Source organism: Octodon degus, unplaced genomic scaffold, assembly GCF_000260255.1.
Source record: "Octodon degus isolate 3935 unplaced genomic scaffold, OctDeg1.0 scaffold00158, whole genome shotgun sequence".
NCBI classification, from domain to species: Eukaryota; Metazoa; Chordata; class Mammalia; order Rodentia; family Octodontidae; genus Octodon; species Octodon degus.
The window spans coordinates 2,464,693-2,492,653 of NW_004524734.1; the positions used below are offsets into that span (position 1 = coordinate 2,464,693).

Consider the following 27,961-nt stretch of genomic DNA (forward strand, 5'->3'; position numbering starts at 1 on the left):
AAAAAAAAAAAAGGATTATGGCTTTACTGCTATATAACAGAATTTTCTTCCTGCTCTTCTCTAGATGAAATAAAATATGAAAAATCCTATAAAATGTAGAAAAGAATTTGTGCAATTAAGTAATCTTAATTTACTTCAGTTCTGCAGTTTCAAGTATTTATAATACTGTATGTCTCACAGAGACTTTCAAAATTCCCCGCTGTCAAGAGTGTGGCTGATGAGTACATCCTTAAGTTGCTAGAGTTGAAAGCTACTTTAAAGATTGCTTAGTCTGACACCTTTGGTATAAATGAAGTAACAGATCAAAGAAAGTAAAATTGAATGTTCAAAGTCACAGTGTGATTGCATAAATTGCTGTCCTTCACTGCTGTTTTTCTTTTATGTATTTGGTACAGGGTCTCACTATGTAGCTCAGACTCGTAGTGATCCTCCTGTTTTCAGCTTCCCCAGTACTGGGATTATAGGCATGCACCACCACACCTGGACTCATTCACCCCAGGGATGGGCCGGTGCTACATACAGGACTGGGGATTGAACCTTGGTCCCTGCACTTGCCAAAGCAGGCACAAAGTTCGCTGAGCTATCTCACTGGCCCCACTGCTGTTTTTCTTTGCTGATTCACCAAAATCATGTAAAAGGCAAAAATGAAATTTGAACACAAGTGCAGTTCTGTGTGTTTTCCTTTAAACCATTCTTTCTTTTGATCAATCATATGTATAAATTGCTGGTTGTGAGGAGGGATCTCAAGTGAAAGAAAATACTGATTAAAACCTAAATGTGCTTATAATATGGCTATGATAGATGAATATGACATAAAAATAATAGGAGTACCTCCACCCCAAAATACTGATGACCAAGAAGGAGGGAGAACTTTCAAAAGTGCCATCTGACCTGCCATGGGTTAGCCACCATGAAGGGACATCATGTTTAGGAAACTGAGAAAATTGTACCTTGTTATAGAATCATGGGTCATGAGTATCATGTTCTGGAATTTATTTTTTATTTATTTATTTTTTTTCATGTTCTGGAATTTAAAGGTAATTTTCATGGCTAGCAGTTAGAAATAAAAGGAAGTGATGTCCAGAGGTACATTTGAAGAAGAAAATGAACCAAATCATCAAGAAATTCTAGTCATGCCAGGGAGTTTGGGTTTTTACTAAAAGCAGTAGAAAGCACTAAAGGATTTTATAATGGGAATACCATAACTATAATTTTATTTTGGAAAAATGACTACATTGCAGAGAATGGACCAGAAGGATCAAAACTAGACCCATTAGGAAGGATGTTTGAGTTCATCCAAGTGAAATGGGCCCTCTCTGGTGGGGCCAGAGAGAAATTACCAGGTTCAGGAGCTATCTAGAAGATCAAATGGGCACAACTTCATGGTGGCTGAAAGGTGGGGAGTACACATTCTAAGAGAGGCCCAGAATGATTCTGATCTGTGCAGCTAGAATAGCGAAGGTATCCTCTGAGACAAAGGAAGGTAGAATAAAGAAATGAATTAGGAGATGAAAAACAGTGAGAAAATTGTACTTTTTGCACCTTTAGCCTTGAAGTCTAAGATAAAAAGATTGAAGCACTATTATTTAGGTTGTTGGAACCAAAGCAAGAAAATGACACTAAACAATGAAAATCTAAGAATGCTCAGTGTGGATCCCTAGGATACATTAATATTTAGTGTTGTGCACATACTATTGGCGTGTTAATGTCATCAGATGCTATAGAAGAAACAATTACAATAAGGAGGGAAAGCTCACTCCATCAGCCAGTGGTTCTCAAAGTGTTAAGATTGACAATGCTTGGGAACTTGCTTGAAATGCAGTGTTAGGCCTCCCCCCAAAATACTGCATTTAACACTCTGTGATGTGGTGACTAGACAGTTGTGGTGTAACAACCCTCAGCTTTGAGAAGCATTGTCCACAAAAAGCTGTGGTGATGGAAGATGTGAATATACATTGAGTTAGCCACACTTCCCAATATTTAAAAAGCTACTTTGCCTCTGAGCAGTGATTTTCTTTACTATAGTGACGAATTGTGTTGCAGTTTAATGACACAGAGATAATGGCAAGGTTTTGTCTTGATCCCTAGTAAAAGTGAAGGACACAGCTGTATAATACGTAACATTAGCTAAGAAACTACTAAAATCATCAAGAAAATGGGTTATGTTCTGTTACATCTTAAAAAGCAGAAAAATAGGACTGTTGTTAAAATTATCTAATGCCTGTAAAGTAATGGCTATTTTTTTAATTGATATTTGTTCTGGTAACCTAGAGAATTTATTTTTGTAAAATATTTTCTATCAGCCAAGTGAGATATTTCCTTTCTCTGATTGTATGAAAAATTCTTATTTAGCCTAGTTCAAAGAGATTTCACTTGTATTTGGTGACTGTTATAGTGTTTCCAACAGTAATCTTTAAAATAATGTAGAAAATAATACATTTCATTATAATCCTCTACTAAATGGTTATTTTAGTGTATTTTTATAACTGAATAATTGGGAATACAAGTGTTTGCAGTAGTTTTACTTTACTCTTGCCTGGAGTGCTATTCAAAACCGATTTTAAGTCCAAGAAGGATGAATGCCAACATTATCGGATACTACAAGAAATAGACTTTTAGGCATGATCAAATTTTAAACAATTTAAATAAAAAGCTAGGATTTTATATATTTTTTTAAAAATGTTGATACATAAAATGACTGTGTTCTCAATGATAGTCTTAATTACAAGTATGTTGGTATCTACCATGCCATTCTCACTTCTCATTATTGTTTTCTACCATAAGTCAGAATTACAAAATGAATCAGTATTTATCTGTAACACACTTTTAGTTTACAAGTTTGGGATCCTAAAACATTTTTTAAAGACTAGAGAGCTTATAACTCATTCACATCCTATTTATGTTTGAGGGGACAATTTTAGAGAAATAGTCGTAGGGCAAGCGAGTATGGGAGTGAAGATAAAAACTTAGAAAATGATAATGGTTCTATTCTAAATGCTTCAGTAGGTTGCCATTCTTCTGTAGCAGAGAAGGCATTTACTATCCACCAAAAAATAGAATATTGTATTAGAATTTTATAGTTCATTCTTAATACATTTCAAATACTTTTCCAAATGATAGCCCTTTGGCTCTTAAGGCTTCTTTTCATATTTTTATATAGAAAGGACTAAGGTAATTATAGAAAATAATACAGATATTCAGACTAAATTAGTCAGTTCTATGCATATTCACCAGTGGTTTGTGTGGCAACTGATTATGTTTTGTATGCATAGAGAAAAGTACAGGATTATTTACACCAGTTTACACTCCAACAAGGTCATGAGATTTGTGTCTTATTTCAATTTTTGGGTGGTTTGTTTGTTCATTTGTTTGAGAAGAAGTAGGGAGCAAGGTGGAGAGGGGTTGGAAAGGCAAGAAGGGTATCAGGTGATGAAAATGATCTAGTATGTTATATGTATGAATGAATCGCCAAAACGAAACCTATTAATTTGTATAACTAGTATGTACTAGTAAAATCATGATTTATGCCAGTTGTGCTAAATCATTCCCATAATCCCAGCTACTCAGGCAAATAGATTAAGTTCAAGCCCAGCTTGAGCAATTTAAAGACCCTAGTTCAAAAGAAAAATGCCTGGGGATAAGGCTCAGTGGTAGAGAGCTTGCCTGGTATGTTTGAGGCACTGGGTTCAATCTCCAAAACTTCAGAAAAACACACACAAAAAAAAAAATTAAATTTTTTTAAAAACACGCTTAAGTGAAAAGGCAAGATGCAAGAGACCATAAATTATTTTATTTACATAAAATGTTCAGAAAAGGCAAATCTACAGAGAAAGATTAATATTTGGGGTAGGTATTGGCAAGATGGAAATGAAGATTAATGGTAAGTGATCATATGAAAGCTAATTAAGGTGATGGAAATGTTCCAAACTATTTCATGAATAATGGCTTTTACAACTTGGTAAATTTACTAAAAACCATTGTTTACTTGAAATAGATTATATTATTTAAAATATAGCTAATTATAAAGAAATACATTATCAAATACAACCCAGCAGCATATCAAAAAGGTGACACACTATGGTTAGAAAAATCTTGCTCTAGGAAAACAAAAATGATGCAGAGAATAACTTAAAAGAGAAAAAGCCATATCAGTAGACCTATAAAAGATGCATATCTTGGGGAAAAAAATCAACTATTCTTAATTTAAAATTCTGAAGTAAAATAGAGCCTAAGTAGATGAGTTACCCAGTACTACCACAACTATTAAACTATTATCCAAAGCAGTGAAACAATAATACCAAATATAATCTCAGAAATGGGGAACTCTTATAACCCTATTATGTCATTAGTCATAAAACTACTAAAGCTTATTCAGTCATAGTAATATAGTAGGTTAAAATAGAAGTATAAGATAATCAGAATATTATCTCTTCCTACAAGAAATGTACGAAATGAAAATTTAAAAACCTATCCTCAATAACAATACAAATAGTAAAACATATAAGAATGTATTTGATAAAGCCATATATGTGGAAAGCTTTTTTTTGAGACAAGACCCTGACCCTTCAGGTTGCCCCAAAAGTCCAGTGATCCTCTTGCCTCAGCCTCCTGAGTTCTGGGATTACAAGTACGTACCTCCATACCCAATTTGGAAAGCCTTCTTGAGCAGAAGGAGGACTGTCATAAAACGTAAATTCACCCCAAAGTAATAAAGAAATAAAAGTGGTTTATATTGGCATATCAAGAGAATCATGATGATAGAGAATTAGATAAATATGTATTATATTCATGTGGACAATAAAGGCCCCAAACTAGCCAAGAAAGCAATGAAAATTAACAGTGAGAAGAGACTTATAACATACCAGAACATGCTATGAGGACACTGTAGTAAAATACAGTGTTAGAATAGAATAGAGAGATAAGTAGAACAGAAAAATCAAAAAGTAGATCTTACATAACTCTAGGTATATTTGTAAGAATGTAATATGTGGCTGAGGCTCAGTTCATTAGGAAATGGGAAAGATTAGTTAATAAATGGTGTTGGTGCAGAACTGGCCATTTGGAAGCAAAAAAGGTTCCTTCTGTTATATTTTTTGAACATTCATTTGAGGCTGGACATGGTGGCACACGCCTATAACCCCAGCACTTAGGAGGCTGAAACAGGAGCATTGCTGAGAGTTTGAAGCCAGCTGGTGGGAGTTCAAGGGCAACCAGAATGGCATAGTAAGACTCTGTCTCAAAAAAATGAACACACAAAAATATTAATTTTGAAACAACCCTAGTTTCGAATGGATCAGTGGCCTCACTGAAAGAAATACAGCCATAAAATCATGCCTGATAATCCAGGAGACTACCTCCAAACCCTGGAGCACGAAAGACTAACAGACCTGGCATTCAGAAGCCACAAAAAGATGCCTTACTTGGTGTCCTAAATATGAAAATTGTTTGCATATGAAAGTATTTTAAAGTGTACAATAGACGAAAAATCTAGAAAATTACCTTGAAAATTAAAAGATTCACATGTATATTATAAAGAACTCTTAAATTTTCAAAGATGAACAGTTTAGAGCTGGAGATATGGCTCAGCAAGACAAGGGCCTGCTTGGCAAGTGCAAGGTCCTGAGCTTAATTCCAAGTACAAAAAAAAAAAAAAAAAAAGATTAATAGCTTAATAGATAAAGGAGGGAGACAAAGTTACTGTGATAAAATCAGCATGGTATTGGCAAAAAAAAAAAAAAAAAATCTGAAGAACACTGGAGCAGATTAGAAGATGTAGATACAATTCCAAACATACTCAACCATCTTATCTTTGACAAAGGGACCAAACATGTTCACTAGAAGCAAGCTAGCCTCTTTAATAAGTGGTACAGGAAAAACTTGCTTTCTACATGTTGAAAGCTAAAATTAGACCCATGCCTATCACCATGCACAAACCTATAGTCAAAATGGTAGCTCATGAACAAAAACCAAACTGCACAAGAAATACTTCAAAGAATCTTCAATGCGAACTCATGTTTTCTAAGTTTCTGTACGTCAAAAGAAATCACCAATAGGGTAAAAAAAAAAAAATCCACAAATTCAGAAAAAAAACTTTAGGGGGCCAGGGAGATACCTTAGTAGAATAAGCGCTTCCCTGGCAAGTGCAAGGGCCTGAGTTCAATCCCTGGTTCTGCCAAAAAATGAAAAAATTAAAATTCTAGCCAACTGTCTCTCAAACCAAGAATATCTATCTAGAACATATAAAGAATTTTTTAAAAACCAACCCCTCCAAATTCAAAGACCAAATCCAAAAATGGGCATCTGAGATGAATATACACATCAAAAATGAAGAGATACAAATGGAAAATAAATATATTTAAAAAGTTCAACATCACTGGCCATTCAATAGACGCAAATTAAAACAATGCTGAGATTCCAACTCACCCCCCAAATATTTCTATCATCAAGAACTCAACCAATAACAATTGCTGGAGGAGTTGTGGGGGAAAAGGAGCCCTTCTCCACTGTTGATGGGAGGGTAGACTAGTACAACCACTAGGGAAATCAGTGTGGGGACTCCCCAAAAAGCTAGGATTAGAAGTCGCATTCAAGCCAGCTATTCCTCTCCTGGATATTTTTCCAAATATTTTCAAAACATCACACCACAGTGATTTCTGTGCATGCATGTTTAGAGCAGCCCAAGTTGTCATAGCTAAATCTTAGAAACAACCCAAATGCCCATCAACTGAGGAATGGATAAAATAGATGTAGTCACATAATGGACTATTACTCAGCTTTAAAAAAAATAGACTGGAGACTTTTATCGGTAAATGGATGTAACTAGAGACCATACTCCTAAGTGAAATAAGTCAGACCCACATGTGCAAACATCATATTGTCTTACTAGTGTAAGAACCTGAAAGATTAAATAAAATCTGAAAGGTGCAATAGATACTGTCAAAGGAGAAGAATCTGTTCAATAGGAAAGAAAACTGGGAAGAAGAAAAGGACAAAAAAAAAAGAAGGGAAAAAGATTTATGTATACATGCAGGATAGCTTAGATAATTGTACTACTGATTTCTGCCCATCTATTGAAAGGAGCAGCTAGTGCTCAATTTTTTTATTCTCCTTTTTAATTTCTTGTAATTTCTTTTTCCAATTCTGCATGTTTATATCTGGTAATCTAAATAACTAGTTTGAGCTAGCATGCTAACATGCAATACAACAATCATTGAATTCTTTTTTGGGTTTTTTTGTTTTTTTTTTTTTTGTATTTTAGGGAAGGGTCTACAGGGTGTTTAGGGTCTTGCTACCAGATCGGATTCATAGTGATCCATCTGTTTATAGCTTACCAAGAGCTGGGATTACAGATGCATGCTACCACACCCAGTATCAAGTGCCATCTCAGTGTGTCCCCAGCCTCTGAGCCTGCTTGCAGGTGCTTTAATCCACTGAGCTATTTGGCTGGCCTGAATTCCTATTTTGTTTAATGAAATTCTGTATCATTTCAGCTATAAAGAGCTTAAGCTACTACTTTTTTAAAAAATGTATTTGGTACAGGATCTCACTACACAGCTCAAACTCGTAGTGATCTTCCTGTTTTCAGCCTCCCCAGCGCTGGGATTACAGGCATGCATCACCTCACCCGGTCTTGGTGGCTGGCTCAGAGTACCTGGGAGCAGGGCCAGTGCAGCATGTGGTACCTGAGATCGAACCCTGGTACCTGCACTTGCCTAGGCAGGAGTTTAGTCTGCTGAACTATCTTCCTGGCCCTTTCTGCATCATTTCTAATGGCTTTTGTTATGTTTTGGTTTTTTGTTTTTTGACATTTTGTATTCTTTCAAAAATAAATAAAAATGGCCAAAATACATATGCCCACATATTAGAAAAATTCAGACTGTGGGGAAAATGTGCTATAAATGACAAGAATAAAAAGTGTACTTATTGTTAGCAGTGCTGTACTTTTAACATGCTGGTGAAATAGTGAATTATCACAGCCTGTCTAGAAAGCAATCTGAAGTTTTTATGCCTTTTATTTATGTACACTCTTTGATTTATCTTGGGGGAGTTCAATTCCAAGAAATCTGTTCCATCAAGGTGAAATTTTTATGTAAAGACTTCTGTAGAAAGCCTGGTTTTTATAAGGGGAAAAAATAGAATTTATGTATACATATATGCATTTGTGTGTGTATATGTATATACAGACTGGAAAAGAGCTAAAGTTCATAATAAGAAAATACTAGTATATATCTGTATAGTGTAAAATACCATGAAAAAGAATAAATCAAAACTATACCTTTTCAGGAAGACTTGGAGAGATTTTTTACAAGATTTTGTTAAATAAATATGCTAAGCTGCAGCAAAACATACAATAAAGCAAATACTTAGTAAAATAATTTTATGCAACCATATCATACATTTATGTAAAATTAAATAGTACCCATTGAATAGGGATTTTAATATTTCTTAGAATAATCATCATAGGGAGTTCTTTGCCCCTTGAGAAATTACTAAGTTTTGTTTTTGATGCTTTTTGTACCTGATGTTTTACATTCAGGTAAGTACAATCTGTGTAACCAACTCCTATTTATTGTTTAATTAAAGTAAAGTATAATTGTAAAAGTAAAGTCATTTAGAAAATCTAAAAATTATAGAAAAGTAGTAAGATTATTTTGAGTTTTTGAATATAATTAGAAGATAAGCACTGTTAAGATCTTAGAGAATGCCATGAATATTCTTCAGTTTTTTATTGACACTTAAAATATAGGTTTTATAAGTTATATATTTGAAAATATATTCAGACTTAAATTTTTTAAACATTGGAGGAATTTCTATTTAAAAACTTCATCACTTACTCTATTTTATTGGCCACTCAATGTATGTACTCACCATTCTTTTCTAGTTCCTGGCAGATATGGAAAATAATGCACTTTTTAGGGATGACATAGAATGTCAAAAACTCATTATGGAAGCAATGAAGTATCATTTATTACCAGAGAGACGACCCATGTTACAAAGTCCTCGGACAAAACCTAGAAAGTCAACTGTTGGTGCATTATTTGCAGTTGGAGGAATGGATTCAACAAAAGGTATTGAATAATCTTTTATTTGAAGGAACAAGGAAAAAAGGAATTTTAATAAGTGATACATACTACCAAAGAACTCTTGCAGTACCAGGGGAAAATAAGTGTAAGATGACCTCAGAAGAGGAGGTACTCAAGGAATCCTGGAGACAGGCCCAGAGAGATAGAACACAGTTTGTAGGGGCCATGTCTACCTCAGGAGTGGTATGGGAATTAAAGTATCTAATGATAGAAAACGATTATAACTTATTTCATTGATAAATTTCCATGAGTTCACACTAATACAAATAAAGTTGAAGGGAAAGCTCTCCACGTACCATAGAGTCCTATTACTAAATGTAGAAAGAAAGACACAAGGGCCAGGGTTCGATCCCTGGGCCTGCCATGCTGGCCCCACCCCTGAGGATAACAATTGAGATTGGGCGTGGTGGTGCGCACCTGTAATCCCAGCTTTTGGGAGGCTGTAAACAGGTGGATCAATACAAGTCCGATCTAGTAGTGGGACCCTGAACACCCTGTAGACTCTTCCCTAAAAAAATACAAAAAAGAAAAAAAAAGAAAAAGACACAAATAGAAAAGTTAACATTTGGCAACCATCAAAATGCAGGTTGAATGTCCTTAACCTGAAAATCTGAAATGCAGAATGCTTCCAAATTAGATAAAATTTTGGACCAGACATAAAAGTTTAAAAGGTTTCAGATGTTGGTGCATTTCAGAATTTTAGTTTTTGGAATAAGGATTCAAAACCAGTGAAATCTGGAAATATTCCAAAATCTGAAAAACTTCAAAATTTGAAATACTTCTGTTCCCAAACATTTCAAATGAGGGTTACCTGGCCTGTAATGCCTGATTCAGTGAGGAATCAGCAATGCAGGCTGAGACTAGTGGTGAGTTCGTAAACAGGGTATGTAATCTCAAAAGTATCTTCCAGCCACATGCTTATGAGTCACTGAGAGTAGAAAAGATCTTCACAGCAGAGCGCCTCAACAGACGTCTGTTTGGCCTAATGATCAGCAGTAATGTTGCCCGTGAGAGGGTTGAGCAGCAGCACGACCTGATAGGATGCAGTGCAAAGAACTCAGCAGCACTTCTGTGGTGTTTGTGCCAAAAGTGCATAACCTGAATTTAATCTGTGAGGATAAGAAGAAATAAATCTAAGTTGAGAAACACTGCAAAATTATCTGTCTGTCTGCAGCACTAAAAAAAAGTCAGTGTCATGAAATACAAACCTAAAGGGAAAAGTTCAGACACCTTTCTGGATCACAGGAGAATAAAGAGACATGTCAGCGATTCTAAGGCACTCTCTTGGGTTTTCTTTTGCTATAAAGGTTATAGTTGAGACAAATGACAAGATCCAAATAAGGTCTGTAGATTAGATAATATCATTATAAAATACTAACGTTAGACTTGATGAGTACAGGCTGATTTTACTGGAGAATTTCTCATTCTGAGGAAGACAGCATGAGGTATACATTTAGAGGCACAGGTAGGGTCCATGTTGTATCTACACCTTGTCCTGAAACAGCTCAGAAAAAAGTTCATGAGTACTTAGAAAGCAAATAGAGTAAAGCATAAACATGGGAAATCTGGCTCAAGGCATCTGGGAATTTTTTTCATCATTTTTCTTTTCTTTATCATTCCTGGAAACAGTTTATTACTAATGATAAAAAAATAGCAATGAAGAGCACACATAGTTACTTACCAGTGACCAGGTGTTACTGCAGGCACTTTCTGTATATTACTTCCCAGCATACACTGAGTCCCCTTTGTTTCTATTCCTAGCACTAATCATTACCATCCCCTGACAGTGTCTTTCTGACTTCTGCTCCTTCTACTACTTCCTTTGTGCCCTTTGTCCTATCTGATATGGCAAACATACCCCCATCTGGAATACTGACTTGATGTTTTCTTTTTAAAAATTTGTTTTAATTTTATTTACTTGTTTGTTTGTTTGTTTGTTTGGTACAGGGTCTAGCTACAAAGTTCAGACTCATAATGATCCTCCTGTCTCAGCCTCCCCAGGAATTGGACTCAGACCTCATGTTTGCCCTGCAAGTGCTATACCGCTGAGCTATGTTCCTTGCTGTACAACAATCCTTTTTTTTTTTTTTTTTTTTTTTTTTTTGTACCAGGGATCAAACACGGGACCTTGTGCTTGCCAGTCAGGCACTTATGCTACAGAGCTATATTCCCAACCAGATGTTTTCTATTACTGTCATATTCTACCTATTTTAATATAACAAAACTGTTCACCCAGATCTCCTTCAGATGCCAACTTAGTGAGCTACCTCTTACCTGCTATTCTCTAAAATGCAACTACCCTTTGCTTACTACTCTCTAACTTTTTCCAAACATTTTCTGTCTCTTCCCTTTGAGTCATGTTTCTTCCTAGCTCCTGATATGGGGCTTTGGGAGGGGATGTGGGGTTTTTTTGTTTGTTTGGTTGGTTGGGTTTTTTTGGTGCTGGTAATCAAACTCAGGACCCTGTGCTTGCCAGCCAGGTGCCTATGTCACTGAGCTGTCTCCCTGGCTCTACATTTGTTTTTGATCTATCTACCTCTTCTCTCTAAATAAGATCTAGAAAAGCAAGGTTTATTTTATACTCTAATAAAGCCTAGAACAATGCTTTGCACATAAACAATGTTGAAAGTATTCGTAAATAAGTGAATGGTTTTCCTTTGCCATCTCTTTAATTACTGGTATGAGTAAGCCTTCACGCATCATTAATCATGCTTAAAGGCATCTCTTTTGTGTGGTATCTTTAAAGAATATATAACTATGAGCTCTAATTGAAAGTGATATACTCTTAGCTAACTTTTAGGTTTGTGGAAGCAAAGACTATAGGATGTATCTATAGATTTTATTTTTATTCTCATATTTCTAATTTGTACAAAATGTTTATTTTACATTCAACTTTCACCACAAGCTTTTTGGATCCAAATTTCAGGCCCTCTGATCATATTTGACTTGAGAACTTGTTAAAGCAATACTCTGTGTGTGTGTGTGTGTGTGTGTGTGTGTGTGTGTGTGTGTGTGTGTGTGCTCTTGCATTCATTTGTGTTTTATCCCACTTAGCATGTAACATAGTCTGTGTTTTTTAATAGTTGCTTAAATTTTAGGTATAAGCTTGATGATTAGAAAGTACAGAAATACATAAAGTAAGATAGTTGATTAGAGTTGGTGTACAAATATTTGAACATTTTAAGAGATTCTGCATGGTCCAGATAATTGGCAAATATGTATTCAGCATTTACTGTGTGCCAGGAAATGGTGCTAGCCCTTGCAGTCATCACTGCTAGCCCTTCACCTTTCCTTTATCTTGCCTGTTACTTTTTCAAGGCTTTCTGTTACCTCTGTATTGATCTGTATGTTGTACTCTCATGTTGATTCAACTCAGTCTTCACCTCACCTCAAACTTAGGGTATCCAGATCTTCTCTGTATCACCTATATTGAGAATTTGGACTTATAATTCAGTTTTCTTTCATGGACATCAACCCAGCTCATCTGAGCAGATAAGAAATTGGAAAGCTGGGCATAGTGGCACATGCCTATAACCCAGCCCTCAGGAGACTGATGCAAGAGCATCGCTCATGAGTTCAAGCCTAGCCTGAACTACATAGCAAGACCCTATCTCAAAAAAAAAAAAAAAAAAAAGCTGTTGGCAAAGGGCAGGGAGTATATGTACTGTCCTTCATAAGTCCTATTTTACTTTTTGAATCATACGTGCAAGCATTAGGTCAGTCCTAGGCACCAGGTTCCCAGAGTCAAGGAGAACAAGTGTCTGTCCTTTTTGCCTTTTAGGAGGTGCATTCCCACCTCCTGTCCAGGCTCCTACATACAGTGGCAAAGTCCTCAAGCACAAGAAGGAACTCAGCTAAGTACCCAGAAAAAAGTGTTCCCATTTTCTCTTTTCAAATCTCAAATTGTAAGTTCTCCTTTATATGGGTCTTATCGCTAATTCTTGAATTCCCCCCATCACCCCCCTAACCAGGGATTGAACTCAGGCCCTTGTGTTTGCCAGGGAAGTGCTTATTCCACTGAGCCATCTCCCCGAACCCTAAATTTCCACTAGTAATTTTTCTAATTCCTGTGATAACATGCTACCTATCTTGATCATGTTAACTTAAGATAAGTAACATTCATTCTGTTGTTAATATGTGCCATTCATTATGGACTTTCCAAGAGCTGAATGTTATTCTTGCCTCCTTTTATAATTGAGGGTACCAAGACTTAAGAAGCCAAGTGACTTTCCCAGAGTCACACAGTTGATTAGCGATGTTATCAAGATTCAAACAGGCATTTTAACTAGGGAGACCATATTGTGCTCCATTAACTCTTAAGTTACCATGCTGCTACTCCTCAAAAACTCCAGCAGCCTTTATTTCTTAACATGTAATGTATAAATTCTTCATTTTGACTTTCATGACGTTCTGTAATCTGACCCTTGCTGCTTGGCCAACTTTATTCCTGAGTCTTTCTTAATGTTCAAATACTCTGACTTCTATTCCATTCAAACTATCTTGATTTTCCTTAGTCCTCCTAGTATCTTTATAATGAACAGTTTGTGTTACCTGCATGGCAGTCAGCTCATACACTCTTGGTCTGTTAGTATGGAATCCAACAAATACGCTGATGATGGTCCAAATAGCCATTAAGAAAGTATTTTAGAAACGTTTGTGCTTGCTTTTTAAAGGTTAGTTTTCCATATAAATTAGGGGTATTCTGTGCTTTTTACATAGACTTTTATAATTATTAGAATTTTGTTCTTTTTGGGTGTTTGGGGTTTTTAATGATACAAATTTGTGGCTATGTTTTAATATTTAATGTTTTACATATTCTGTGTGGAATCAGCAACAGTGTTCCAGTTCATAGCGCTGTGATACTACTTGGTGAACTAGATGTCAGAGAAACAACTTAAAATCCAAAAGAAAACATTTTTCTTAAACTTATTAGTGAAGAGAGATGATTAGCTTTTTATTTGATGGAAGTTTTTATTTGACTTGATTAATTTGATTTTTAAGACTATTTGAAGTAATGTTAACTGTGTTATATACAATTATCTAGGTTTATGAATAGAATTTTATTATAACTAAAGTATTATAAAGAAATACTCAAATTTAAAATATTTTAAACACCTCTTTTATAGAAAATATTCTGTTTAGTACTGTGAAGAGAACACAGATGGAAAGAGACTTGATATCAATCCCAAATAACCTAGGGTTTAAAACAGTAAATAAAAAATAATGAAATATATAGTATCTATAGGTAGATTAAAATATTTCTAAATGCTAGGAGATTGACAGTACTACCTAATGTAACAGATACTTTAGAATGAATGTTCATTGTGTTCATAAAAAGCTAGCACTAGTTTCTTATCAGAAGAGAGAAGAGAAGGAGCCGGGGAGATGGCTTAGTGGAATAAGCGCTTCCCGGGCAAGTGCAAGGGTCTGAGTTCAATCCCTGGTTCCGCAAAAAAAAAAGAAGAGAGAAGAGAACTCCAACTGAACCCTTTATAATTAGGGCCTGGATTTTTAGGGATGGTACTTTAAAAAAAACCTGTTAATCTCAGTTCATAAAGAGAAAAAATTCTAATTAAGGTGTAAGACGGATATGTAGCAATTCCTCAAGATGAATTAAATAAGTATGCATAAATAATCATTTCCTGTTAGAAAAAAAAAAACATTAGATCACCCTCCAAAAGCTTCAAGAATCATCCAGTGTTATTAATGCAGACACCATCAACCAGAAATAGGAGGTGACCTGTTGTCCTTCCTCCTTGCCATAGGTGGTGGTTCTCCCCTCTTCCTCTGAAAGTCAACCCCTCTGCCAGTGCTTCACGTATTGTCCTTTCCTGCCTCCTCAGAACATCATGCTTTTTTTTTCAGTTTCACTTCCCTCAATCCTAAGCCAGTTCAGAGTTTCCTAATGTTCAAAACAAACAAAACCCCCTCAACCCACCTAATGATCCTGTCTCTATCCCATTGTGATAAAGAAGAGTCTTCTGTGCCCAGCATCTCCATTTTCTCACCTCCCAAGCATGTATCAGCTACTCAAATGAGGAGCTCTTCTGAAAGTCACCTTGTCTTAGTCATTTTTCTTGATGCTGAGACAAAATACCCAACACCCAAAGTTAAAGGAAGAAGGATTTATCTCATCTCACAGTTTATAAAGGTTTTAATGTACAGCTGGCTGGCTCCAAGGCAAGGATGCATGGCACAGCAGCATCACAGGAAGAAGTAGTCCATGGCAGGCAGATACTTTGTCAGTGGAAGTAAGTAGCAAAGTAGTGAATGAAGGCAGCAGCCCTTCTTTTGTCCTTTGTATTTTATCCAGGCTACAGGCCTACTTGCAGGTAGCACTCACACCCTGAGTGGGCCTTCTCATATCCAAACCCAGAACTATGCCAAACCAGTCAGTGGACTAATGTAATAATTACACACTTAACTCTAGCATCACACGCTCTGGATCTAGCCACCTCTGAAAAGCCCCACCTATGACCACATGAGGCTTTGGGGGACAGCTAGACACACCACAGCAGGCCTGTGTAACTATATCCAGTAATACATTTTAGTCTTCTTACTTGGACATCTCAGTGCACTTGATACTGTTAGCAGAGCTACCTGCCATAAATTTTCAACTTGGCTTCCCTGACACTAAAGCTCTCCTGCCTTTCCTTCCAGTTCACACTTTGTTTTTCATCTTCCACTGACAAATATCCTTGCCCACTAGACCATTTGATACTGGGACCTGGTATATGTCCTAGAGAGGTAGGAGATGAGGTAACATGTGGCAGGGCAAGGTCATTCAGTGGTTCCACGATACACAATAAAAACATTATTGTCAATGCCAATAAAATTAAACTTTTGTATGTGCAGCTTCATGAAATTGTCATCATGGTGGAATTTTATTTACATAATTTCTGTATATTACCTTAAGGTGCAACAAGCATTGAAAAGTATGATCTCCGTACAAATATGTGGACTCCTGTAGCGACTATGAATGGGAGGAGGCTACAGTTTGGAGTTGCAGTGTTAGATGACAAACTGTATGTGGTTGGAGGGAGAGATGGACTGAAGACTTTGAATACTGTAGAGTGTTACAATCCCAAAACAAAAACTTGGAGTGTGATGCCGCCTATGTCCACACATAGACATGGCCTTGGTAAGTCTTAACCGCGTACTCATCATGTTGGAGATGACTTACCACAGCAGCTCACGATCTGAGCCAGGCAGAAGACTGACATGGCAACTGAGTCAGCAGCTCAGCCACCAGGCATCCTGTCATGCTTCTGTTCTCTGAGAGCAGAACAGACAAGCACACATGTGAATGTGGATTTCTAAGGGTTCCAGGGTAATGTGGTAGTCTGACAAGCCACTTTTTACATAAGTGTTCTGTGTTGGAAATTAGTGTTGTCTCAGATGCTTATTTAAAAATTTCTACCATTACTATGAATGGAAAGTATGCAGAAATGACTAAAATCCTGTTTCTAAGCAGACATGATGAATAAAAGTTAAGGAAAACTTTGAGATGGCACAGAAATATAATAAAACCTTTACATTCTTTCAGCCAATAATTCACTGAACAGACATTGATTGGCATTTACCGTGTGCCTTGGTTTTGTTCTGTAGGTTACATAGTTTAGGAAGACACTATCTTTACCCTCAAAGAATTGATGGTAGTGCTTTCTAAGATGCATGGAAGAAAATTTAGGGGCCTCTCTTTTTCTCAGTGAAATAGAAGAATGCATTAGTGGATGAGAATGAAGAAGCTAGATATAATATTAGATAAGACTTGAAATTATGTGTATGGCCCAGCTTTCAAGCCTATCCAAAAGTGCAGAAGCTTAGTGCACTAACCATTGATCTGACTTGTGAGTCAGCTGGGCAGCTGTTTAGTCTTCACTGCCTTGGGTGATTATCTCTGCTGGGTTGTCAGGAATCTGAGATGGGGTGTTTTGTTGCTGGGTGATCTAGGATGACCTTATACGTGTGTCTTAGGGCCACGCAGCCTGTTAGCCTAGGCGACAGAACACTGTGCCTCTGAGCACTCAGCAGCCCTGCCCAGTTTGACATCATATGTTGGCACATAAGTTTTCAAAAGCAGAGAGAAGACAAGTCCCAGGGCACAAGCTTTCAAGCCTCTGCTTGCCTCATGTTCACTAATGTCTCCCCAGCCCAAACAAGTCACCCAGGCAAGCACAGATTCAGTAAGCAGAGAAACAGATGCCAGTTCTTCATGAAAGGAGCTGCTGAGTCACAATGCAAAAAAATATAAATTCAGAGAAGGAATCGTTTTTGGCTATGTTACCAATTTATTACAATTTGGGAAAAGTTTATAGATAGATGCAGTTAGGAATTTGGAAAGTCATCATAAGAGATAGATGAATAGCAATAGAAGTGTTGATTTTAGCTAGTGTCTTAAGGATAAGTATGACCTAAAAGTTTAGTTTTATTGTAAAATCCAGAGTTGATAGTATAAGTTAACTGCATTCCTCCCTCCCCCACTTTAGGATCGTAAACTTATTTTTAATTTAGAATAAATCTTTTTACTGCATAGAATACAACTGCTCCTGAGGTCCAGCTAGTTTTCTACACTAGCTTGTGTTTGAAAGGCTGTCTGTAGTCTAAGAGCCGAGCAAAAAACATTGCACCACAGCAAGTTCAGAGTAGGTCAGTCTATGGTCCAGACTCAACTAAGTCAGTACTAATTTAAAACTTTTGTGTTATTAATTCAAAACATTGTTTTTATTTTATAATAAATGTTATAAATTTGAATCAATAAACTTTTAAGAAATACTCCTTTTATCTCTTCCTACGTGAGAATTATATGAAGATTTTGTTTAAAAAAATGCTTCGGCTAAACTTTTCTTCAAAGCTATTATTTAAGGGGTTTAGTTAAATGGACACATTTCTAGCCTTTTGATTAGGGTATCTGTTATATGATTGATAAAACATACATATCTTTATAGAGTCGTACATATATATACACATACAATCTCTGATAGTATAGATGGGACATAACATAACCAATGAGTAACATAGTATGTTGGCTGGGTTATGCATAAATGACAGATATTTTAATTATTTGGCTGTGATTTCTAAAGCATAGGCTTTGTGATGGTTACATTTGTGTGTTTAAGGTACATTGCACTTCTGTGTCAATTAAAATGTGAATTTTGAGACAAGTGGCAGACCTTAGGTCACAGCCTCCTCTTTTTCCTTGCAGGCGTGGCTGTGCTGGAAGGCCCCATGTATGCTGTTGGGGGGCACGATGGCTGGAGCTATCTGAACACAGTGGAAAGATGGGACCCCCAGGCTCGCCAGTGGAACTTTGTTGCCACAATGTCCACACCCAGGAGCACAGTAGGGGTGGCAGTTCTGAGTGGAAAGTAAGAAACTACTGCACACTCCATTTAAAATGCAGTGATCAGGGGCCAGCCTGATAGGTCAGGAGACTAAAGTGCCTGCTTAGGCAGAGCACAGCTGCCAGGGTTCTATCCCCGGCATGCCGTGCTGGTTCCACCCACAAGGCGTGCTGAGGCAACAGTTGAAACTGGGCATAGTGGCATGCACTTGTAATCCCAGCACTTGAGAAGCTGAAAACAGGAGGATTACTACGAGTCCAATCTACATAATGAGACCCTGTAGACTCTGCCCTAAGTACAAAAAAATAAAATAAAATGGAGTAATCAGCCAGGCATGATAAGTGGTACACGCCTATAATCCCAGCACTTTGGAAGCTGAGGCAGGAGAACTGCTGTGAATTTGAGGCCAGCCTGGACTATACAGTGAGAACAACTCAAAAAGTAAAGTAAAATAAAATACGGTAAACCAAATTGATTATTACATAGAAAAATATTTTGATTTGAAGAAACATAAAATAACATCTATTTTAAATAATAGCAAAAAATTGCTGTTTTCTAAAAGAATACAAATAAAGACAGAATTTGTCTTGTTACCACATGCCAAGAACTATTCAGGTACCTTAATTATCAGTAATCCTATGAGATGAGGCTTATGGATGATGGAATTCAGGAAGGTGGAGATTAAATGACCTGTCCACAGTCACAGAGTAAGTGGTAGAAGCAGTGTACAAACTAGAGACTGGTTCAGGAGTTCATGCTGTAGAGCCGGGTGTGATAGTGCACATATGTAATGCCAGAACTGGAGAGACTGAGGCAGGAGGTTTATGGCATGTAATGTGTACATTCTTTGAGGTTATTTGGTACCTGTACCTAGGATATATTCTTAATTCTTCTTCCCCTTAGAGTCTCTTGGACTTACCCATTTGCAAGAGATCTGCCCCCCTTGTCCACTTTTATCCATCCTTTATTATTCCCCTTGCTTGTACTTGCCTTGCTCAAATGAGAGGTACCATATGGTATTAATCATTTGTCTGGTTTATCTCACTCAACAGTTGTGTGTTTTATATCATATGGAATTTCTGATTTTAGTTCTTTGAGAAATCTCCATACTGATTTACGTAATGGTTATATTAGTTTACATTTCTACCAGTAATGTATGAGGGTTCTTTTTCACCACAGCCCAGCATTTGTTATATTTGATTGATCAATCGATCAATCTATCTCTGTCTTCCTCTTTTTCTTCATTTGTTTGCTTGTTTGTTTATTTGTTTGTTTGTGTCAGGGTCTCACTGTAGTCTAGGCTGGTCTTGATTTCACTGTGTTGCCCAGGTTGGCCTCAGACTTGTAGCTATCTTCCTATCTGTCTCCTGAGTGATGGGATGTCCCACCACACTTAGACATTCTTCATGATTACCATTCTTTCTAGGTTAAGATGGAATCTTAGCACTGTTTTAATTTGCAATTCTATAATGATCAGAGATACTGAACATTCATTTCCTATATTTGTTGGCCATTTGTATTTCTTTCTCTGAGAAGTATCTATTCATTTCACTTACCCATTTCTTAACAAGGTGGTCTAATTTTATTTTATTTTACGTGGTCTAGTTTTTGAGTTCTTTATATATTTTGGACAATGATCTTCTGTCTGAGAAATAATTTAAGGCCAGCCTGAACTATTATACATAGTGAAACCCTGTCTCAAAAAACAAAACAACAAAAAGTTCTATGTTCATAACAGTGTATATTTTATGTATTCTAAGACATTTAACATTTCTAATTGTAGCACATCATATATATAATTTATCACATCATATATATATATATATATATATATATAATTTAATCAGTAGCACATCTTCCTTCTTAGTGGCACATAAATTGCCAGTGGGCCGAATACTCCCTGGTACCTAACATGCAGTGAAATATCCTAATGTTATCCTCTGCCTTAAGCATAATAGCAGCACTGTTTCTTATCATTCCATTTGTTTTGTTTCAGACTTTATGCAGTTGGTGGTCGTGATGGAAGTTCTTGTCTCAAATCAGTAGAATGCTTTGATCCTCATACTAATAAGTGGACACTGTGTGCACAGATGTCAAAAAGGCGAGGCGGTGTCGGAGTAACCACATGGAATGGATTGCTGTACGCTATTGGAGGACATGATGCTCCTGCCTCCAACTTGACTTCCAGACTCTCAGACTGTGTAGAGAGGTAATTTCCTGTGGAGGAAACTAAGAACAACACAACAAATGAATATAAGTCTCTAGTCTTTGAGAAAAAGGAACAGCTCTTCACTGAGCATCCACCACACGCATAGTGGTTTCATAGAGGACGTAAGCATTGAGTTACTTGCTCTGGCCATCTCTCTGTGTCTCAACTGACTCCTCAGTCTCCTCTTAGCATTGCTGCCTACTTTCATGTAGCCTCAACTGTGTAATTTATTAATTGAATCCTCCTAAGGCAAATATTTACTGCATATATATTTTGTTCAGGACACTGCACCTAATAGAAGAAAAGGAACTGATGAATTTCAAAGAGAACAAATTCAGGGCTAGAACCTGAGTAAGAAGTGAAAAGGATAGAGACATATATGACCCATTTTGATGTCAAATGAAATAATATAAAATAAAAAATTAATGATAAGTCTTTAAAGTTTAACCAAGTCATCCATACTGACCACAAGAAACTCAACTTGGGGTCAGGTAGAGAGCCTAACAGCTGTGAACTATTCAGTTGTTAGGTCAGGTTCCTGTGTAATATGTTCAATCCAGTTCAAAGAATGAAGAGAATTCTAATGTGTTTTAGAGGTAGAATCAGAGAAGTACGTATGATATTCAGAGCAGACAAGACTGACTCATACAGGAAACTGAAAGATAGCCACTGTAGCCAGAACACATAGTGATGGATAGCAGAGCAGGAAAGGAAAGAAGTGGGAGAGCACAGCCATGTGTCTTGAGACATCATTAAGAACTTGAGGCTTCAAAGAAGAAAGAATCTTAAGAGAGACTTGGACATACTAGACTTTTTTAGATTAGTATGATTTATTTAATAAGTTGTAAATGATGCAAGGATTAATCCTGAATTTGTAAAAAGGAAAAATCAAGGTTGGTTAATGATAATGCGCACTCCCTGTGTAATAATAAGCAGACTTGGTGATTCTTTTTCTGAGAAAACAATCAAATTACACCTGCATTTCACTGCATTGAGGACAAAATAATTCAGACTATGTTTTTTACATGTTATAATTCAGAATAGAAATATGGAAGTCTTTATACACTGTACCTTATAAGTTATGAGCTTGTTATAGTACTGTAGACGGAAAAGGTCATACCAAAAGAGATATCAGAAGCAACAGTGGTCATCGTAGCATAAAGTAACTGGCTGTTAGACAACTTTGGGCGGTTCTAGTTAAGGCACTTCATAAAGGAACACGAAGGTCCAAGGGTGGAAATAAAGTGGTGGAGGCTGTCCATCGCCTTACATAGAACTCAATTTAATTTCCCCACATTCTCAAAAGGCAATCTAAAGCCTTGAAGCAGTTCTTTGTATTGCATTTATATCATCTCTTTAACTTCAGTGTTGTACATTTGCTAAATGAAAGCATAATATGGTAAGTTAAAAGTTTTAGGAAAATATTTCTTTTTCTCTTAAATGTGTTCAAATTTATTTTATTTAGATAGCACATAATAAGAAAAAGACTTAAAAGAACAAAACTTTTTATATAAGATATTACAAGGACAATGTCAGTTCTAGTTCTGAAATTTTCTTTCAGATATGATCCCAAAACAGATATGTGGACTGCAGTGGCATCAATGAGTATCAGCAGAGACGCAGTGGGGGTGTGCTTACTTGGTGATAAACTGTATGCTGTTGGGGGATATGATGGACAGACTTACCTTAACACTGTGGAGGCTTACGATCCCCAGACAAATGAGTGGACCCAGGTATGCCATTTCAGTCTTGATTACCAGACTCGCTCTTTTTGTGAAAAGAACCTCTCCATTTTGTCCAGTATTGGCTGTACCACATAAACAGGATAAAGGCATCGCCTAACCAAATATGAGAAAATAAGAGACAGTATTTCATTTTCATATTATAATTAAAGTCCAAAATTACCTTTGGACTATATGTTTATACTTAGAGAAATCAACAGTTGTCATCATTTGCTTGGTAAATGTTCTAACATTGATAGAACTGGTATCTATCAGGTACGTGATACCTTACAGGAATGCTGTAACAAAGAAATAGGTTGTGTAGGAGAAGCAGCCAAGTTAGCAGTCAGAAAAGCTTGACTAATTTACCCATGTATGGTATGTGAGCAATAATTTTTAAATACTAAAGACACTGATATTTGAGAACATGTTAAATTTCTGGTCATAACCTGCTAAAGGTGGCATCCCTGATTTGTATTAACAAATAAGACACTTGACTACAAACTTACTTCTGGGATGGCCTAACACTCGTACAGTTGAGCTTCACTGCCACCATCACCAAGACCAGAATAAAGAATTTTGTGTTTGTAAGACTTAATTCAGTATCTGACACATAAAAGGTACTTGGTAAATATTTAAGTGAACCAAAAGTTTTCTTACATAGAACAATACTAAAATATTTTCAAGAAAATGAAACTTAGGAGAATCCCTGCTGCCACAGAACTTATAAGGTGAGATATATTTGTGCAAGGGGAGAACCTACAAACAAGACAAAGTGATTGGTGGTGGCTTTCAAAAAGATACAAGAAAGTGGTTGTTGGGAAAGCTGTCATAAGGAAAAAAAAGTAGGATTGAAGCTGAGCCTTAGTGAAATGATTCAATTCAAAAAGGAGGGAAAGAAAGGAGAAATTGAGTTTTAAAAAAAAAACATAAAAAAATGTCCTGGAATCAAAAATGCAAGATATGTTGAAGTATGGCTGGCTGTGAGAAGAGTTCTTCTCAGAGGGGAAAGGTAGGATCCAAATGGAGGCCTTTGATGTCCAAGCTAGAGGATTTGGTAAGCCAGCAGAGATTTCACCCAAATGAGGGGTACAGTCGGGTTCATGGGGTGTTGGGCCAGGCACATGGAAATGAAAACTGGATAAAAGGAAAACATTGCCAAGACTCTTAAGCACAGGGCTTGAACTAGTAGGTACAGATGATTCCAGGGACCACTGCATTCTGTCAGCCACTCTTTACTCACACTGCTTGGGCTGAGTGTAGCCTCTAAAGAAAACAGCTCAAGTGTGATCTTCAGTTCTCAGAAGTCAACAGAATGGACTATTTACGAGGAAGAGTATTTCAATGGTAAAAGCAAGAGTAAAGACCATTTGTCATTCACCAAGCTCTGGGGCCCTGTAACAATGTGACAGAAACAGAAAGCACTACAGTCTAAAATGGAAAGAGAACAATATAGTGTGGGAGTTGGAGGGCATTCAATTTTAAGATGATGTTGACAGCTGACAATATGTACATTTTATGTTCCAGGATCTGTTCTAAGCACTTTACCCTTAAGAATTTACTTAATCTTCATACAACCCCAGAAGGTTAGGTATGATTATTTCCCCCACTGTACAAGATGAGAAATCTAAAACACAAGGGAACATCACGTAGTAAATAAACGGTAGAATTATAAGTTGACTCCAGGGTTTGTTTGTTTGTTTGTTTTCCACAATAGAGATGACAAGAGGGTAGAGAGACTACAGAGGTTAGAATAAACAAAACCAAAGAAAATCTTCCTGAAAGAAGGCTAGGAAACAGAATTTAAACCAGAAATTGTTCATCCTCCTGACCTGGTCAGACTTAACCTCAAGGCTTGAGGAAAAGATGAGAATATGAGTATGCAGAGGTGCAGGGAGTTTTTAAGTGAAGGGAAGGAAGGGTAGAGGAAAAGGACTTAGATTTGAAAACTTCAATCTTCTTAATTAAGTAGCATCACTTGGTAGAAGGTGTGAAGGATGAGACTGAGGACTTGAATTAGAGCTACATGGTTTCCTTAGAAATTACATGATTGGGGCTGGTGAGATGGCTCAGTGGTCTGAAGCACCTACTTAGAGCAAACAAGCTTAGCAAAGCACAGGGACCACGGTTCAATCCTCCAGCACCACATGCCAGCCAGCCCCGCCCCCAGGTGGGCTGAGCTGGCCACACACACACACACATAAATAAATAAATAAATTTAAAAGAAAAAAATTACATGATTATATTTTGTATTCTTTAAAAAAAAATAAATTATATGATTACCATCAGCTTCCTACTATGGCAAATGTAAGTGTAAATGATAGTCAAAGAGCACAGAAATAAAGAGAAGAATCTCTGTTTGAGATTCAAGCAACTAGTCCAGTTATAAACTGCTACTGGCCAGTTTTGAGGCTAGTAATTACAGATAATTAATACTCCATACAGAGTCACTCGATAGCAAAATTAGTAGTCCTTGTACAGCTATTTTGTTTACGTGTCACCTCTAATTACTATTTGAAAGAACTTATAACCATAGTATCTGAAAAATAAATGTTTTCCTTTTAGATTCTATTGTATGGACAGGAGAGTGTTCAAATGGGGCTGAAATGGGATTATAAATTCTTAAGCCCCACCCACGCCCCAGGCTTGACCATAAGCATGAACACACTATATTTAATAGATTCTCTAAGCATTCTAGCTAGTTGTCATCTAATCATAGTGTAGCAACTTGGGTACTTTGGGAAAAGCTGCCAATTACAAACTGACATTTTTTATTTAAATTAAATAGAAGTTATTACTTCTCAAATACTATAAGTAGATGTAGTATTAAAATAGCTAACACGGAGTTCAATCCCCGGCACCACATGCTGTACCAGCCCAGTCACACTGAGCCAGCAATCGAGACCTGGCATGGTGGCAAATGCCTGTAATCCCAGCGCCGGGGAGGCTGAAAACGGGAGGATCACTATGAGTCCGAGCTGTGTAGTGAGACCCTGCACCAGATATATTTTTTTTAAATAGCTAACATGATTTTCATGAAAATGTAACAGTGATCAGAATAAATGATTCCAGTGAGAAACAACTGAGAATTCTCATACAGCTGGAGCCTGATCTGTTCTTAAAATCCACTTGTCGGTGAAGGATTAGGGATTGGGGTCAAACTGATTGTCGATTTGATAGAAATATTTTGTTTTATACCTTAATATTCATAAGAACAAAACAAACTTTTATAGTAGTTTATATTAGTCACCTCCATTCTCAATTTATAACTTTCTTGGATCAAATACATAAATTCTTAACTGGGTTCAGTGTACTTCATCAAAAACTATTCTTGTCCATGCCTTTTAACTATGAATTGTCTAATTCCTGGCGTATATTTTTAAAAAGACAGTAAGTATAAATTTTAAGACTTGTTCCTGGTCAAGGAGATAGCTCAGTGGAATAAGTGCTTTCCTGGCAAGAGCAAGGACCTGAGTTCAATCCATGGCACCCCCCCCAAAAAAAAAGACTTGTTCCTTATTCATAAAATACATCTGTAGTAGCTGTCACCCCATCTCACATCAGAGAGGTCATTCACTGGGTTTGTTTCCACTCCTAGGTAGTTAGGTGAGTGTATTTCTTCTTTATTTTATCTGCTGCTAAGCAGTAGAATGGGTTTGTCATTTCAGCCTATATGTGGAGGATTTGAGATCACTAGGCGTGCAGGACTTGGTGTACTCTCTCTGAGATGCCAGGGCTACTAGAGGCCCCATAGACATAATGCCTGATAGTATCTACATGTTAGTCACAAAGTTACTTTAAGCTTTTTTTAATATTCATATTATGCAGCATTTTGGCCAAAAGTTTAAGTAGTTCCTAAGCCACTAAAAAAAAAAAAAAAAATTCTTTTAAAGAAAAGTAAAGAGTACATAATATACACAAACAACTTAGTCTACAGAACTTTGTTATCAAGAGTAGGGGTTGGACAAGGGTCCAGGCGAGCCATAGGGCTCGGGTAACAGGTAAGAAGAGCAGGTCCTTGTCAACAAGTACAGAGTATTTCAATATTTCACTAACAAGTGTGGTATTGTTGACATTTTAACCCAAATCTAACATGTATTTCTGTTTCCTTTAGGTTGCTCCACTGTGCCTAGGAAGAGCTGGAACTTGTGTTGTGACTGTGAAATTATAATTTTACATTTACATGCATTGTTTTTTAAATGAAGAAACCCTCATCCTGTATTAATTTTAGTACTGTTGTTCTACTATCAGTGGAAAATTTTAGCAAATGTGCAATCCCACATTCCTAGGCACAAAGTGCCTCATCTCAATGTGAAGATGTTAAGCCAAGGAAAGAAGAAGATGGACCAGGATCAAATACATTCATTCCTTAATAAATCAAGACTACAGCTGGTAAATTGTGAATGTGTTTCTGATATAAAATGTGAGGATAAATTCATTGGTCAAAACATAAGACAGTGCTAAATAGGAATTTCTTCTATTCATAGTCAAGCACATTTTACTCTCACTACCCAGATTTATTTTAGTACAGTGCAAACACATCACTTAAACCCTTAAAATACTACTTTGTAAGTTTACTATACATGAGTTACAGTACTTTTTGTTTAACCATAATCATTATTTTAATGATACTAAGAATACACTATTTTTCAGGAAAAGCTACATTTCATATGCTTTGGTTATGATTTTTATTTCTAAAATTGGCTTAGCCCAATGAATAAAGAAAAACACTAAAGCATTAAAACAATAGTGACCAAATAAAGACTCGAAGTGAACTTTGGCACCTATTGACTATTCATTCCACTGCACCTAGAGTCACCAAGACCTTCATGTATGTTATTATTCAACTAACATGATAAAACATGTTTTACATTAAATTTAAGGTATGCAAATTTACATAGAGAAAATAAATATATTCTGTAATGTTCACCTAACTAATTATATGAATTTGTTTGCTTTTATATTTCAAAAGCTGTTTTGATTTTTTTGTCTCCTACTATTGACAAAATTGTTTGCATAGTTGTCTGTGTTCTCAAGTCTGTTTGCCCCCTCCCTTGTTTTTTACGGTTTCCAATTAGTAATTCATTATGCTTCTTTATAATCAAACTCTCTTGGGGGAACGGGTTAATTGAATGTCTGAAAAATAAGTTTAAAGTGTTTGTTACCCAAAATTTTGTACATTTGTAAACTCCGATTACAAATATGTGAATGTTAATACTCAAGTGAATTGTCAAATGTTTGCAAAACATGCACTGGGCAGTAACGTTTTGTCAAAAATCTGTTAAGATATAATTCATTAACTTATAACTTAATTATAAAATGAGCATAAACTAAATTACCATCTTTTAAAATGTGTCTTAGTGAATGTGTTAATATTTCATATTAGGGTAGCCTTCATCTTAGTTGCTTTCTTTAAAAATTATGTAATTTTATTTTTTTTATATTTTTGTTTTATTTTGAAAAGTAAAAACAAAAGCAAGACCAAAAGTCAGAAACAAAGAAACAGGGCAACATACAACAATACATATGTTACAGATTTTCAAAACAAGGATAGCTAATTAACAATAGTTGATATATTACTTATTTTTATGAGATCTGTTGCTC

At 36.3% G+C, this 27,961-nt stretch overlaps 1 protein-coding gene across 1 annotated transcript in view; it reads left to right on the plus strand.

Moving 5' to 3' along the window:
- The window catches only part of Klhl5 (kelch like family member 5), a 63,177-nt gene extending 35,605 nt beyond the window's left edge, over positions 1 to 27,572 (plus strand). Inside the window, exons 5-10 of the mRNA XM_004642637.2 lie at positions 8,882 to 9,068; positions 16,000 to 16,224; positions 18,289 to 18,451; positions 20,424 to 20,636; positions 22,198 to 22,369; positions 26,472 to 27,572. Coding sequence (XP_004642694.1) covers positions 8,882 to 9,068; positions 16,000 to 16,224; positions 18,289 to 18,451; positions 20,424 to 20,636; positions 22,198 to 22,369; positions 26,472 to 26,528 — 1,017 coding nt within the window. The 3' untranslated portion in view covers positions 26,529 to 27,572. The remainder of the gene's footprint in view (positions 1 to 8,881; positions 9,069 to 15,999; positions 16,225 to 18,288; positions 18,452 to 20,423; positions 20,637 to 22,197; positions 22,370 to 26,471) is intronic.
- Positions 27,573 to 27,961: the final 389 nt, after the last annotated feature.